The sequence below is a fragment of the Anopheles bellator genome, chromosome 2 (genome assembly GCF_943735745.2).
Source record: "Anopheles bellator chromosome 2, idAnoBellAS_SP24_06.2, whole genome shotgun sequence".
NCBI lineage: Eukaryota > Metazoa > Arthropoda > Insecta > Diptera > Culicidae > Anopheles > Anopheles bellator.
Window position 1 is genome coordinate 51,982,354 of NC_071286.1, and position 17,203 is coordinate 51,999,556.

The 17,203-nt window shown below is 47.4% G+C and overlaps 1 protein-coding gene across 4 annotated transcripts; it reads right to left on the minus strand.

The window, feature by feature from the left end:
* Window positions 1–10: 10 nt before the first annotated feature.
* Window positions 11–16,722, minus strand: LOC131211039 (arylalkylamine N-acetyltransferase 1). 4 transcript variants are annotated; one of them, XM_058204378.1, is made up of 7 exons: window positions 3,352–3,547; window positions 3,087–3,254; window positions 2,282–2,662; window positions 1,903–2,079; window positions 1,350–1,502; window positions 951–1,256; window positions 11–879 (listed from the first exon to the last, which is right to left on the minus strand). In XM_058204378.1, the coding sequence occupies exons 3-7, from the start codon at window positions 2,384–2,386 to the stop codon at window positions 775–777; spliced, it is 846 nt and encodes a 281-aa protein (XP_058060361.1). In that variant the 5' UTR covers window positions 2,387–2,662; window positions 3,087–3,254; window positions 3,352–3,547; the 3' UTR covers window positions 11–774. The 4 variants fall into 4 exon arrangements, with proteins under 4 accessions (XP_058060361.1, XP_058060362.1, XP_058060360.1 ...); XM_058204379.1 differs by lacking the exons at window positions 3,087–3,254; window positions 3,352–3,547 and adding an exon at window positions 15,726–16,722; XM_058204377.1 differs by lacking the exon at window positions 3,087–3,254.
* Between the last annotated feature and the right edge of the window lie 481 nt (window positions 16,723–17,203).

The following is a 17,203-nucleotide window of genomic DNA, read 5'->3' on the forward strand; positions in this document are numbered from 1 at the left end:
CATCAACTAACTGGGGTTAAAGGGTTCTAACTGACGCCTTTCGACTAGAAACTTATTAATCAATACAGCATTACGGATGATTCTAATTCATTAATCTAATTCAGCTTTTCAATAACAATCTAGGTTCTGCTCATTACTGCAGTATTGTTTAGCTTAACTAAATTTATTTAACGGGCGTTGAGTATTCAGAGGATGTTCATAATGCTACATATGGACATGTGCACAATAATTTAAAGAAACTATTTGATTGATTTGATTCGATTACCTGATTATAAGCAGAATAAAATTCAACATAGCTTGTTTAACATAATACGTTTGAATTGTCTAAAACTGATGATTTCGGATTCATCAAATGATTACTCCACTTGCATTGGTTTAAGCAATGGGCATTTATAATTATCTTTAATATAATTTGTAATAATAGACATTTAGAAGCAACATTCCTAACAATGTCTCATTACCTACACCATTGCGTTTTTGGTTTTTGTTTTCTTCCCAAATTGCCCTTTACGATGATAATTAAATGATGCACATTTAATACACAAACGTTATCACATAGTACCATATTAATGATTTTTTTTGTATAATTTCTTTCATTGCTACGCATGGACTTTACAAGCATCCCGAGTGTCGACATTCGTGAGTAATTGACTATATGCACGACTAAATGGGTGATAGTTTGCCAATACTCTGCCCCATGGAGGAGATATCGGGTTGTGGCTTTTGTTTACCTAGCGTTGACCAGATTAGCGTGGCACTCTACCGAAGGTACTACTAATCCAACCGTTTTGTGAGAATTCTCAGCGCTACATGGGGTTTTTCGGGATCGAACACCTGCTCGCCGTTCACGCGGTAGTCCGCGTATTCCATGCGGTACACCTGGAAGAAGCAATTGGGTCAAACGCAGTTCGGTGGCAAGTCAGAAGCGGATGTGTGGAAGTCACCATTACCTCACCAAAGTCCATCTTTTCCATCACTCGCGCCGAGTAGTGACTACTGCATAAGACGTGCATCAGCTTGATGCCGTTCCGCGATGCATATTCAAGCGTACGATCGGTCAACATACCGGCAATGCCCATACCACGGTACCGGGTGTCAACCGAGATAATTTTGCAATCCAAAAACCGATCGATTTCCGGATATAGCTCGAAGATATCAAACTGTTCATCCACATGGTCCATCATCGCCATGATTTTCTTAAACTTGGGATGTTCACATTTGTCTGCTAGTTTCGGCGACGGGTCGTCTCCTGGTTGCTGTTTGATTACATAGTTTAACGGAATCGGTAATTAGAATAAATGTTTTAGAGGCAGCTATGCTTTGTCTCGACAAGTGGAGCACTAGTATACCGGTTTCATGATGGTCCCGTTGAGTATTACCCCAACGATTTCGCCTCTACCGTTAACCGCTTTGTAAGACGACTTTTCACCCAAACTTTTGGTGGCGTAGCTCTCCAATTCCTTACAGTCACCGAGCTGAATGTATGTATTGAGGGGCTCGTCCTGGAAAGAGAAAATTAATAAGTAAGTATATTTTATGTTACCCGTAAATATGGCCGCAGTAAATGTATGTAAAACATGCGCATTGATATCCCAAACTTCACTGGCAAAGAGGAGTTATGCTCGTAACGAAGAATATTGTGAATGGATGAAGGCGCTACACAGCATAGCGGTTAACAGGTGCTGAGGTGCATAATGTGGTACCTTTCCATGTTTTATTCATCGTTTTCTCATGTTGTGCTCAGATCGTTGAGACCCGATCAGGGTAACCAAAGAGACTTATTATGCAAAAGAAAATCATTGAAGAAGCGAAAGATTGACGTGAGAGGCACATGATTTCTCAAGTTACAAGTTTTGTTGGGATCCACGAATTGGGCAGTTAAACGTCCGTTTTTAGGTTTACCTTAAAAAAGAACCGCTTCAGCAGATCTAGAACATCTTCGGTATCGGCCTCAGTAATAACTGTAATTGAAAGGTCCCGGTCAATCTCCGACAAGGCCATGCTTTCCCTTTCTGCTCCATCGCAGGTCTTGGGGGTCTTTGACGCCATCCGGCCGCCTTTGGCCAACAGGTTGGAAAGCTGAAAACACATAGGAAAAATGAACAAGAGATACGAACGGACGCATTAGTTAATTGATAGTCACGACCAAAAAAACGGGCATTGTTAACATTAGAATGTAGTACACATGAGAAGGTGATTAGTGCCTCTCCAAGGGATTGCCTAGTTGTTAAAAGCGCAGCATTTCCGTTAGGAGATGGTTAGCGGATAAAGTAATACTTGCCATCAGACATGTTTCATCCAGCAGGTGAGGGTCATGAGTGGATGGAACGGTGACGCCGCTGATCGACGGAAGATGATCGACGTGATTTTGTATTTCAACTTTCATGTTGATTGATCGACAAAAAAAATCGATATTGATCAAGGATGTGAGGATGAAATATAGATGCGCCTGAATGTGTGTTTGTATATGTCACATAAACGGATAAATAAATATGATCGCTGTTGGATTCGCTGTGACACACAATTACGGTGGCGCAATGAACACAACTGAGCTTGACGCTCCTTTTCTGCTCTACACCTAGTTAATTAAATTTTCATGCATACAGAAGAGCAATCGTAAACTGGTACTTGGAGTGTTTAGGCTAAAACAGAACCTTTTTACCTGAAATGAAATAACACATAAAATGGGTAAAAGAACAACTAAACAAATGTTTTGAAATCGACAGCAACACAATCGCGGATAAACTAAATATCTATAAATGAAATATCAACTGTTTTCCCCGTGTTCGAAAGACGCTCAAATTCATACTCGTGTCGCGGTGCAAAGGGCCGCCTGCGATCACGATCAATCCCTGGCAACCGATCAGCGGTGCATAACAATTAGCTCGATTTCAGTCGCCCCGCATGCTCCGGTGTGGTCGTTTCCTCCCAGAGAGCACAGTGGGCTGGAACGTGAGCTATCCCGCCGCTCCCAGCATCGTATATTAGCTAATGCTATTGTGTGGCAAGGAAATTGCTCCGTCTACTAATCTGCAGGCAAACACAACACCTGCTGCGCCCCATTTACGCGGCAACTTGAGACTCACGTGTGTTTCTACGAAACCCCCCTTCCGGATAAGGCGAACACTGATCCCTGTAGTTTGCCAAATCGTGGCTCTTAACAGTACGGTGGCGTAAGTAATAGTGCAGCTAATAACAGCGCCCCACTTTGGCGACAATGACCACAATCTTGTTGGACTCCTTTCCAGATCACACTGGGGACACACATGAGAGTATACAGAGACGCAAATGCAATAACATAAATATTGCAGCCAAACTGTCACTGAAAGCTCACTCCGTTTCTTAACTCACTTTAATTTCGGGGGAAAAAAAATGTGTTGCACTTATTGAGGTGATGACGGATTCTGTAAGCCGAAACTGTATTTCACGGGCGCGCGACTACCACACTTGTTTTTGAACGCGTGAGCCGATAGAACGTGCGACTACTACTGTGAGCAAAGCACACGATTTTAGTGGAATTTCGCGTGCGCCTCCGAAACGCAGTGTACACCGTAGGACCAGCCGATGCAATGAGCTTTTATTAGAATTGCCGCTCATATTTATACTGCACTACAATCGCAACACGCGACTTCGTTCCTGCCGGTCGCTAAAGCTCTTGGCGCGTGTCGATGTGTGAGGGACGCACGAGCTGTGATAGTGTATCCGCACGGTGGTGCGATTGAGAATAATCACTAGTTCCGGTGCGCCTCTAGCTCTGCGATTGTGGCAGGATCCAATTTCCTAAGATGCTACGCGATAAGTCAACAAAGTACTGTGTCTATTCAACTACCTGCTCACTTGGGAACTATTTTAAAGGCATAATATCAAGTGAATTGTACTGTTCATTTCTTTAGCTAGTCGCACAGTAACATACAAATAGTGAAATCGATGCTTTCTATCCGTATTCTTCTACACCTTCATTGGTTAAGAAAAAAAACCTCTTTAAAATATTGTGAATTTCGCCATTTTTAATTGTTCGTGTCACAGCGACAGGACGCTTAATGTTCGTCCTTGAAAATAGTGGAAGAAATAACAAATACATCTCGATGGGAATCAGGTGTCAGGTTTCTGGTGGTCCAGTCTCATAATGCTCGTACGACTCTATAATCGTTGTGTCTTATTAACAGGATAATCCGAGCATAGTTTGGCCACAAAAAAACAGGTCCGATCTGGAACTATATTAACCCGATCCGGTATTAACCGACTGACCAACTGAAACGGGTTTGGCCCTGGCTGGCTAACTATAAAACAATAGAGCAGCATCGGTGCCAACAGGTAAAAAATTAAAGTGAATGCTGTCAATCATTGCCATCATTGCTGGGGCAGTGGGGTGGAGCGGGCACCAGGAGCGGGTTCTCCCGTATCGGGATCAAAAACAAACTCAAAAACCGATCCGACCGGTGCTGATTCAGTGATCAAGAATAGATTTTCAAGGTATTTCCTCGATTCTCGCATTTCATGCTCCAGACTCCGAACCAGAGTAGCATTGAATGGTTTATGGAGAAACTCGAAACAGTCGAAACAGTTGGCCGGCCCCTGCAACATTATTTTTAAACCACTTTAAAACCTTGAGCGTTTCGCAATTATTCCCGACACGCAGTCCGCGCTTCTGTGGCTGCAATCGTATGGGGATATGTGCGCCCGATCACTACCGCCCGGCCTGTCTGTAGCATGTTGCTACAGATGTTTCCTTGTTACCTGTCGAGGATTGGGCGCCGGTGAATAGAGTCTCGTCGTTCAACTCCGCTTTTTTTACGCAATTTTACGAAAACATCAATCACTCGAGTGGTTGCGGTTACATCGTTAATGAGCACAACTGGCACACACAAGCGCTTCCCAAAAATCTGCCTCCGCCGTAAGACCACCGGTACCAACTATCAAACTGACTCGCTTGCGCTTCTGTCGCGGACGGAGGAAGCAACATAACAGACACAGTCAGCAGCGTGGTTGGCAGCTGATAGATGGCCGACCGACCAACCCAAGTCGTCTCATCTCCTCGCCAGCCACCCGCCAGCCAGGGACCCACAGACCGTTCAAACCGTTGGTGGGCTGGCCACATTAGGGTTAGGGTTTTGTCTCTGCTAATCTAAAAATACAATTCTCAATGGTTTCCTGCGCAAAAATCGACCACCTTCCTGTCCTTCCAGCTGTGCTATCTCTGCCGTGTGCGACTGTATTTATAGAACCAACGGGCAACGGGCAATCGAACAGGCTGGCCACTAGAATCGATGGTTTTGTTCTTATTGGTTAACCTCAAACTGTATGTGCCACTCAATCCTTTCGAAGGGTGGACCCAGCCCCAATGGCGGCACCACATGGCTTCGGGCGTTTTTAATAGATTTTTCACTTGATGCACTGATAGAAATGGTAGGGCAACCGTTGTTGCGCTGCACAGCTGCATCGACTCGTTGGCCTACCGGCGGGTTAATGTTTTATCGTGCGACCCAATATCGGGCCAACATGAATTCCCACGGTTGCATGTTCATTTGACTCTTTGCTGTGGCGGGCCCCTTGTGTAGTGTTTGATTTATTTTAATTCTCAACCACACCCCGCGAAACTAGATGCTGTTTTGTAGCACAAATAATTTATAGCATGTCTACGGCAAATTTAAGACTATAGTTTTTAAACTTTTTTACCTTTCCATTCTGTCTTTATTTTTATGAAAAAAACTAAGCGATTACTTCCGACCACTTCATCCGTCGAATTAATTTCCAATTGCCTATAGCGCGCCATTTCCGCATTGAAATATCATGACAGCGAGCGAAACGAGACCCATCGGTCACTGCCGGACGCAAAATTACTTTTAAATACGCATTGTTTCCCTAAATGACACTGCTATCCTATCCTACCGGAGACGGTGATTTGTAATTAAATCAAAATCCGGCTTTTTATCAATTATTCGTTCTGTCAGGCAGCGCCGATGGCTATGGCCAATGGTTAAGCCGCTGCTGGGCTTAAACGAGCTAAGCTTTATAATAATTTATCATCCCTTTCGAATACATAAATTAATTCTCCTTGGGAATAGCACCGGACCGGACGGGTAACGGGCTAAAAACCGGAGCGCGTCCTTCCGTTCGGCGTTGCAACGTACCCGTAGTAGTAGCCAGTCATGCGTCGTGAGCCACGCGACCAAATCGATGACCTAGGCTTGATTCGATCCTGTCGAGGGTTTAATTTATGTATAAACCGCCCAGAGACCCAGAGCCCCCCAGAGAGCTCGATGTGGAACACTGAAATTTGCATACAGTCGTGATTGGGTGTTTCGAGTGATAAGAACACAATTCTAAAACAAAATAGCGAAGTTCAACTTCGGAGCAGTGTCCACATAACAGTAGTATTACAAATAATTCTAACTTATCTTTTATTTTCATACGAAATACTGTACTGAGAATTATTCGTTGGTAGCGCATTGAAAACGAATACATTTAATTAGCAGATTCCAGCCCTACAACTTGCTCTATATTGTCAAACTATCTAAACCAAGCAGAACGGAAAGCTGTTTCCAAAAACATCTAATTTAAAGTTTTAAATTTGTTTTTCTGTTCCTTTCCAGTCCAACACCAGCGGTACACACTTGTCGAACCATTTTGGGGCTGGTGCTGAAAAATTGAATTCTAAGTCATGTCCCACCGGTCCCCGTGACTTGGTAATGATCTCCATAAATGCTGCATAAATAATCAGACGACGCTATGACCGCCAGATTGCGCCCGGGTTCTACCGTTCGATTGTAGAACGCGAACACGAAACAATAACCCCACCATAAACGGATCGCCGACTGTTTACCAGACGGATATTTAATATCCGCTTGCATGATATCATTGGCCGGATTGGAAGCTATGTTTCGCTCTCCCCCTTTGGTTCTCTAAGGGGACCACCGCGCCGGGGACCGGGCGTAGAGGCAATGAAACAAAAACTAAAGGAAATCTCTTCCGTAATACGTACACTACTGGCCCCGTGTGCAGTCCCGTCGCGGTCATGGAAACTTCAGCAGCGCCACTGGGAACCTTCCATTGAATAGTGTCACAACAGATGGATCCGTCCGATTGCTAATAAGGTTAGAGGTCCGCTCGGAGCCCCGAGCTCTAGAGTTTCCGTGGGAATCAAATGCTCACCCCGCGGTAGCCCTTTGGCAGCAGTGCGCCAGGTGCACGGGTTGTTGGGCCGTGCTTCAACCAGGAAATCAGTCATGCGTTCGCTAGTGTCCTTTCACACTGGTGAGCAATGGTGGCGCTGCCAATGTAGAAGGCGCACCTGGCCGGCACTTACGGCTCACACTGTTTTAAACCTTTCTGTTCCCCCAATCGTAAAGTGATTTTTAAAGTTAAAAATTAATAACCCAAGAATCCTGGAGATCCCACCTTGCGTGGGCTCATTAGGAAGTGAATTAATGGCGTGCGACGCTGTGTCTGTTCGTCTCATAATTTCGTGGCCCGGTGCAGTGGCAATGGGGCTGCCTCGAAAATCGAAACTTACAACGGTACAATCGCCGGCCAACCACCCAAAAACCAAGGGGCACCAAATCCACAAACAGTCGTAAAACGAATGGAAATGGTTGCCACGCCGGCGCCGGCTACCTTGGCGTGTCGCGTGCCAACGTTGCTAAAGGAACGAGCGATTCGGCAAAAGGTGGCATTCGCACCAATGGGACCAAATTTGCAAAAGAGATCATAGATTAAGATTTAACTTTTTTTTATCACAATGCTACAGTGACGCCATTTGTCTGGCCAGATGGTAATTGAATGACGGCGCCTACTAGTGATGTTTGTTCCCCCTTTTAATACCGCTCAATTCCGCCGCAATTCCCGTGATCCGATGCTCTATGCTTTTCCTTGCGGCCCCAAGTCCACCCGGTCAGGTGGTAAGGCTGTGGTGGTGCTGGTGTCGTTGGTGAATTGTTGCTTTATCAACTCGCCGTCGTATCGGCTCGTTTTTGCTCGTGGCCACGCTAAAGCTCCGGAACGGCCGGGCGCGTGCTGGCCTAATTGGCCGACGCGGTGCCGATATTAATGTGAGGCGCTGAACGATAGCTATATCGATTGCCGTGAAGTCCGGAGCCGATTATCTACTAGGCTAGGCTAGGCTAGACGGCGATCGCTAGATCTCGCGCTAGGTGCGTTAGAGTGTCGCGTACCGGGCCAGAGCCAGGATCGTCTTACGGAAGTGTGCTCTCCGATTACCTTCGAAAAGCGCCGCGACAGCATTCGCGTGCCAGCCGTGCTGCGCTAGGCGATCGAGTTTTTGCATTGTGTAAAACAAAAGAGGAAACATAAATATCGTTTAATGACAGCCGTGAGGGGGGGGGGCAGGCAAGAAAAAAAGAGCCACGAACCGAACCCGTTTGGCGCGTGCCAGTACGCCAGTATGTGGCGCGATTGGCACGCTTACGCCCGTGTGACTGAAGTGCCTTTCGCGTCAGCCTCGCCGAGCATGGCACGAAGGATGGCTGCGTGGCAGTGTAAAGGGTTAAAAATTAGAGCCAAGTGGGTGGGTTAACTGATTTTTTGTAGCCGTTTGACACTTGGCAACGGCCGCGCGATCGATTGATCGTGATCGAGCGATTATTTATGCGGCAATTAAAGTAATTTTTTAATTCCACGCGAGTTTCCTCGCCGCTGCCCCGGCAAAGGTCTCGCTGGACCGGACCGGACCGGGCCGGATAGTGGTGCAGGTCGATTTTCTTGGCAAAAAAGTGAGTAGGAAGCGTGTGGCGGTTGTGTACGCAGAGGGCGATCTGATCAATATTTACCCTTGGCCGGCGCAGCTACCGGCGAAGCAGATGGTATTTGCGCGGTGTCAATGATAATTGATTTATGCTGACAGCTCCAAATCATTCGATGCCTCGAGGGCGCCTCGAGGGAGGGACTTCGGCTTGGGCTTTGTTAACACCTCTAGATAGTAGATGTTGTACATGCGGTTAAGGGTGGTCACGCCACGATTAACCGACCGAAGCGCTCGTTGTTGTAGGGCGTTACAAGGCCCAGCGTTGCATCCGATAAGGACTCGGGCTCCGCCCCACGCGAAGGCGCTAAGGCGGAGGACCTTCGAACAGATGTAAGAGCCCGCGAAACACTTCACCGCGTATCACCGGTACAGCGACTTCCAAAATGTAACAACACGAAAAAACATCCTTCACAAGCACCGCTTTTTTGACCACGCCCCGGACGCGGCCGGTCCAGTATGCAAAGCACTGCAACAATCGATTCCTACATTACCGTGCCGGGTAGTGCTGCTATTGTAGTGTGGGCCGCCGGACTAACTTCCACTATCTAATTACGTTCAATTTTAGCCAGTATATTTGCCAACCTGTTTTGCGGCGCTCGTCTCCGATTTCGTGACGCTCTCCGGATCCGATAAAACCCGGCGCGACTCTGGCCGGGCCCGGTCAGGCATACACTTCCGGGGTCTCTCCGGACCCGTTATCGGGTTGGCCAGTGCCTTGATTCCTTTCGCTCACCCGCACGACCCGTGGTGCAAGGTTAACGGCCGTACACTCTGCTGCACTTGCCTGGCACGGATGCTAGAGGGTGTGCGGTCCGCGGCCACGACCGGCGAACCGTAGCAGGTGGCACACACGTACCACAAATACTCAATTTGCTCCGTTTATCTACCCGGCGCACTCCACACGGCGACCATTGTTTCCTGCCTCCAAAAGTGACTTATCAATAGCGACCATTCACGATCGGCGGCTGCTTTGCGCGCGTAGCTTATCGCTAGGCGCAAAGGTTGATTGTGGGCGCGCGATTGTTCCGCTGGTCGTTCGGGGAGGCGGCGGCGTTAGGCGTATCGAATGTGCTAATATTGTCTAACGCACGCCAGCCCAGCCCGGCGCGTATGATCGTGGCTTCGAGCGAAGGGGCACGCGCACAGGACACGTCCGAACAAAGGTCCGATTGGGCTGATTGGTTTTTTGTTTTGCAATTTTCAGCCATTAATCTTAGTTAAAAATACTGCACCTAGGAACGGTTCATCGGCTATAGTGGCTCCCGATTACCAACCCGGATGTTATTGAAACGTACGGATGGCGTACCTGTGGAGCTCTCATAAATTTAAAAGCTGCAGCTACTCAGGGATTAAGAGTAATAGGTGCACTTATCAGTGATGGTGTAATTAGTAACGCAAAACTGTCGTTGAACTCGGTAGGGTTTATTTTGAGTGTACGACTTGCAAGAAGAATTGAAAATGCTGATTGCTTTCTTGAAATGTATCTTTTATTTGCAAAGCCGTTTCTCTTTCTAAACATTCTGATATCTTTCTACATTTTATAAGTTGAAGCTTCCTTTTTTAGAATTTAAAAAAAGTTACTGCAAACCAATCACTTCAAACATTTGCGAGGTGTGTCCCAAACAGTTCTGACAATTTTGTATTTACGCAGGATACGTATATCCGATTTACGAATCGGCTCCCTGTGACGATCGATTTGGCGTTCGATGGCTCCCTGTGACTTTTTCCTGTTTCCAAAAACTGAAATTACCCCTTCGTACTCCATTACTTTTGGGGTAGAGAAAAAATCGACGATGAACCAAAACTTGTCCAAGCAAAACAGCCGTCAATTGAATTGACTGATCACTCAAACTTGTCACCATCAGTTAGTGACATGAGTAGCAATCTAACGCCACAAAAAAAATCGAAAATCGGATATATGTAGCCTGAATTTACCAAATTATGCACTGTTTTAGTCGAAACAAAGGTCACGAAAAAAACTGATTTTTTTGTAATGGAAGTATCAGTATTGCCTAAAAGAGACGAATGTTAGGCGATTACAGCTCAAAGTCTCTATAATACAAAAGAAAAAAAAAGTATTACATAATGCATTTTTTACGCGGACCTACAGATATCAGAATATTGGATTGGGGTATTGGATATCAGACTCTGCGGATATCAGAAGGCAGCCTGTTCCTCACGCTGTCCACGGATGGAAGGAACGCGATGTATCATCGCCCGTTATTTAGTAATTTTTTACATATAGCACATATTTACCTATAATTCTATACTTATTCATAACTACTTCACTGCCTACTTAAAAAAGCGATTTATTTTGATCAACATTTGCCATATAATTGATTGTAATGTGAGCTCATTGATAGCCCCCGTTGATAGAGCAATCGGTAACGCTCGTCGTTATCACGCAGGGTTCGTTTGCCAAGAGGCCTTCAACAAACTGAATTGCTTGTTCGGTTGGTGACCGGCGTCACGGGGGTCTAACAATCCGGCCCACAAAAAGCACATTGTTACAGAAAGCAACCGAAGATTAACATTATCTCACCGCTCGGCGCCAGATAAGAAGAAGTATTATTTCATAAAAAAGATTGGCCATGCCATGAACCATGAACCACTACAAAACCCATGAATGTTCCGTCCGTTCCATGTGTGTGATTGTAAAAGTTGTCCTTCCGAGGCGAGCTTCCTGGAAAACCCTTCACCATCCTTCAAGCAGTGTTGCGTGCGTTGCGGAGCGCAGTTCCCGAGCAGAAAACATTGAAGTGACATACTAGTTTATAGGTTTCGTTCGCGGAAAGCTCTCCCGGCGCGGAGGGCGCCAATTCTTCATCACGACACAGTCCAGCACGGCGGACACCAGGGGCTCGACCGGCAGCCGAGCGGCACACCTGGCGGAACGATGTCCGACACCATCGGCGACTATCTCTATCGAGGGGTAAATCGATCTCTCGGTGTGTGTTTCGGGGGGGGGGGGGAACCGGGCGTGCTTTCGGCGGAAAAGGGTTGATACCGGGCCCAGCTGTGCGCTGCACTTACCGCGGGCTAAACGAAGGCAGAAGGTCATGGCTGGCGATAATCAGTGCAAACCGTTGTTTCCCGCGCGGTGGTCGAGGGTCACAGTCACAGTCCCGCTCCCAGGGGGGCCACTGGCCGCCGTCGACGACGAAGACGGTAGCCCCGGACCGGAGCCGGGTCCGGACCAACATTGGCGGCGGCGGCGACGGCAACTGGACAGATGACGTTATTTATAGCATAATCTACCCACTTTCCGTTTCGGTTTGCTGTCCATGTTGCGGACTCTAATTCTAATTGTAATTCTAATTAATGGGACCCGCTTGCACGGATATCGACGCACATGGCGCGATGGTGCAGCGGAGGCACACAGATCGTGTGTTTCTGATTTCTTTCCCGATCATTTTTTCATTTACCGGGTCAGCCATTTTTGCATCGACACTCCTCCTCGCAAGCGCTACATCGTTGATCGGGTGTACTAAATTTAGCCGACGCGGCACGCGGCAAACTTAATAAATTGCCACCGGTTTCCACCGGGCGGAGCGGGGAGGAAACTTTACTACAATCTATATGCTAATCTCGGCGTGTCCAGTAAGATTATTGAGCTGGCGACAGATCGTTTATCAGGCCGCGATTGGAAGGCGATACGCAACAGTGTATTGATGTAATTTGGTCCTTTTAACTGCAAACACGGTGCGCTTCGTTTGGTTTAATGTAATCAATAACGGCTATGGAGATTACGTTACTCAACTGTTAGTGATAGCTTTAATCTCGATTGTATTGAACCATTCGAAATTGAACAAATGACCGGACGATTATTTCGCGATAATTTCAAGACTTTTTTTAAGATGTTTTCGAGGTCCAGATTTGCGTCAAATACGTACCGTTTTGTTGTATAATTTCTTGTCTTGGTCTTGGTCTTTATTGGCGAGAAACTCTAGCAACCTTTTTTCACAATCTCCTCATGATCCCAATTTTTTATCACTCAGGAAGTTTTGCGATGTGCGAAAAAGGTGATAATCGCTTGGGGCAAGGTCCGGACAATACGGTGGATGCATTGTAGACTTCCCAGCCGGAGCTTCCGGAGTTTTTGGCGAGTCACTACAGACGGGAGAGACCTTGAGATGTCCTGATCGAGTTGAGTGGAACATAACACCTCGTCCGTTGGCCTGGCCGTGTCTGATCAATCACTAGTGGAAGATCTATGTGAATTCTAGATCTGAATTTAGTGTTGGTCCATACGGAAGCACCTCAAAATAAATTATTCCTTACGAGTTCCAGCAAATACACAGTAGAATCTTCCTGGCCCTTACTTCTAATTTGGCCACCGGTTGAGGGCTTCTTTTTGAATCCAGCTTTGTGCAATTGGATTAAAACTGTTTCATGGTCGATCTATAGCTCCTGGGCGATGCTGGGCAACTACTAACATGCCGATCACCTTCGATTATTTCTGCGATTTTGACGACATTTTTGTCGGATGACCTATGCGAGTTGCATGTTTCACATTCTTCGCTTTTATCAAAGGAAAACTGAAAAACACTTTTTATGTGTAAAGTTTCACCTAGATATCGAGCATAAACTTGCAATTGTTTGATCGATACTTTATCACATGTTGATTGTTAAAACCATCTATAGAATTTCTTTTTCTTCAACTTAATATTTGAAGACAACGTCAATAAACAGTTTGCTGCAAATCCAACTGAAGTTTCACAATCGATTCCACTCATTGGAAGCGAATAGATAACAACCCACATTTCCGTGTGCATCCCACGTCGCTATTTGACTATGTCAGGAGATACATTTCCCAGATACGAGCAGCGCGGAATAGATTAGTGTGAATTCCAACAGACTGTATGTTGACGAAAACCCCATTACGAAATCATTTGATTTCATTTGCAATCACGTTAAATAGGATGCTATCTTGTCGGTTAGGTCGTGTGAGCAGGTGTCCTGGGGTTGTGGGCTGTGAGCTGAATATAAATACGAACATAGGGTTGCCGATATGTAATCAGTTCTCCAGCAGCCCCAGCTCCATGTGTGTCGCTTCCCAAAGTGTCGAGATTTTAGCTTCGGAATAGCAAAACATGACTCCTAACATGGCTCCAGCGCACATAATCCGCACGAAGCGAACGAAACGGAACTTTGGGTCGGAATGAAACACGGTTGGCAAAACGGATAGATTGCAGCCGGTTGTAACACTTTCAGCGGCAGCCGGCGTCGCCCGAACTGAACTGTTATGTACTCGGTCGTTTTCTTTTGCGCGGAAACCGGAAAGAGAAGATGAGGCAAAAAATCAACTTCTTGAATTGGGACAGTAATCCCAGAAAGGCAGTGCGAGAACGCGAGGACGATCCGCTTGGGAGCATTCGAGGCCCTTCTGCTGCCGTTCGCGCTAAGATGATCCAACGGACGAGGGGCGAGTTGGTGGTCTGGTCAAATAAAATCAAATAAAACATTAGTCAGCAGTCGGAACGCTCGAGCCCGCCGGAGGGTCCTGGCTTCCTGGGCTTCCTCGGTGATAAGGGTTAACCGGATTCGCTTCGACGATGGGGTGTGCAAACGTTTAATGTCCGGAATCGTCCGGAAAATCGTCGTGGTGCTAGTGAAAGTAAAAGCAAACGGCACAAACCCCCCCCCGGTACCGAATCCAATCCGATCTGAATCAATTCAGGCATCCCGTTCGTACATAGTATCCCGCGGCACCCATCAGCACCCACCGTGGTGGACCTTCTTCGGCGGCTTATATAGATAAATACGGGTAAATAAATATCTTCCTGCTAGCTCTCCCATCCGACTGGCTATAAATCGGGGGAAAACGTGCTATCAGCGGCAATCAGTAGCAAAACGGCAAGTTTGTCGTGCCTTCCCACGATTCCGACCCCCGACGGCTCGCCCGCTCGTCCGTCGGACCTCGAGTCCTATGAGGATAAATGGGTCCGCGCGAAAAGCAACTTTTCAAATCCCATCCCCATAGACCGCTCCGAAACCAGGAACGTGCTGTTGGCTTTTTTCTACCGAAGCTGAGTTTTCCTGACGTTCACGTTCGTGCGGATTGGACTCACTTTGAAACGTAACATGCTGCTTATTTGCATGTCGCCCGAGCTGAATATACTTTCGCTTCGGTGTGCGGTGCTTTATGGATAGAAGGTCTTATCGTTTATGGAGAACGTGCTGTCATGGGTACAGGGCTTCACATACGCTGCCAGGGGGCCTCTCCAGTTTCCGTCCAGTCCACAATTCTGCAGATTCACATTTTGCACGAACCACGAATCTCGACAGTGGCAGTAGTACCGTACAATGGCGACCCGAACCAGTCTGCCAGCGTCGTTAGTTTGGCGAATCTTTGCCAATAATTACCCATGACATGGCTGGGCAGCAGCATGAATACGGGGCAAAATCTCGGAGTTTTGATGTCCCTCGCCACCACCGATGACTTTACACTTTTCTGTCGCTCATATATTTTAAATTGGTTTTTGCAGACTCGGTTTGTAGAGCCAATTTCAATTAAACAGGGGCAGGATTCAACATAACTTTATGGGCGATGATGTAAAAATATCTATCTTTAAAATTGAAGAATACATTTCAGAGAGGCAGAATTTTATGTAGAGATTGTGCTAGTGGCTAGTGTGAGAACATCTTTTGACTTTATCGACCAACCCAAATCTAGCTCAAATTGAACGAAATATTCCCGACTTTTGGGGGCCAGACATCACCCAGAAAACATGCTAAAAAGTTTTGAATTATAAAGTGAAATAAACGCATCTGAACCACTAGGAATGCACTTGGCACTGGCACCGAGTGAGGTTTCAAATCACTACACTGTTCATAGAAAAGACCATATTCAGCATGGCACGGAAACATAATGCTGATGCACACGTTTTTTCTTCGTCCTCCCCCAAATGCTCGGCCCAATGTCGTGAAATGTAGTTAAACGAGGCCAAAAAGTTTCGCTTACCTGTGCAAATTTCAAACGTATCGCTGGCCAGTCGGAGCCGAATTTCAAATTGCACACTGTTCACGGAACGCGAGCTCCACTCCGTTCGATGTCCGATGGGGCTACGATGGAACCCGGACCGGATCCGATATGGGTGGCACTTCCACTTCGTGGCCGTACTGTTCGCCGGACGAAAGCTCACTGATACCCGGTTACCGTGCTGACGACGAGCTTCGTTCCCGGTTCTCGGTGTTCTCGGTGTTGGAAAGGAAAATTCACCACCCACCGGAGAGGGCTCGTCTTCTCTATCCAGACTAGACCTTTTCCCGGTGAACCCAACGCCAACGACACACTCGAGGAAGGGAAAGTCCTGCCGTCACTGTATCGCACGTCGCGTCTCGCTTCGGCCGGCCGAAGCTTGCGCCTGGCGCTGTTCTCGGCGTCGTCGTCGACGTCGCTGCCTTATCACCGCTCGCTTATCTCTTTCCCCGTTCTGCTAAACCACTAACACCGCACCGCATCTTTCTGGTGCGCTGTGGGGGCTGTGCACTACGAAAGATGTATCGGTTTTCTTTCAACACCGTCCCAGAAATGTGCCCTCGGATCACGTTTCGCCCAGATTCGCCCGGAGCTCCAAGGATAACGGGGGATGGGGCGTCCGTAGCGTTCTTGATGGAGCCTTGGAGCGTTGGTCACACACCGAGTCTCGAGTTGTTGCGGTTGTTGCCAAACAACCAGCGCGCTACCATTTCGGGACGGAACGAGGACCCACTCTCCACCGGAAGCGGAGTGTCGCCGCAAGTCGATCTGGAAGACGAGTACGTGCTTCGTTAGCGACCGTAGTCGAGCCGATGGGAGAAGTGTTTCTCCCTTTTTTCGTTTCGCAACGGTTCTTCCGACTCGAGAGCTCTTCCGATTCCCCGGTACCGCACAAAACCGACAAACGCGTTGCATTAACCGATTGCCGCCGATTGTGGGGCAAGGACACGAAACGGAAGCTCCCGAAAAAGTAGTTATGCTGTGCGCTCGAGCACCAATCTACAACTGTGACCGGTGCCGAACGCCGGCGGGCATTCGACCCCGAGTTGGCCGGGACCGTAGTAGTAAAAATAACAACAATCACAACGTCCCATAACGGAATTGTATGGGTTAGAAAATCTCTCCCCTATCTGTGTCAATTTCTTTCTACAACATCGCCCCTGCCTTGGTCATCCGCAGCAGTGGCCCCTCGCTCCCGAGGCTAATCCCTGTTCCCATACGCCATAGCGCATATCACCCTTCCCGACGAACAGTCACCGACGGCACGACACAAGCACGGTGCGGCCAAAGTAGCGCGATATCGACCTCCGGATGTGGCCCGGGAACGGCCGGGCACGGAAAATGATATGCACAGGAAGGTTGGGGGCGAAGAACCAAGGCCCGAACGCAAGAATGTTTCAGTCCCTTATTAAGTACCCTCGGAAGAAGGGGGCCGGTCACCGGCCACGTTGTTGGGTACG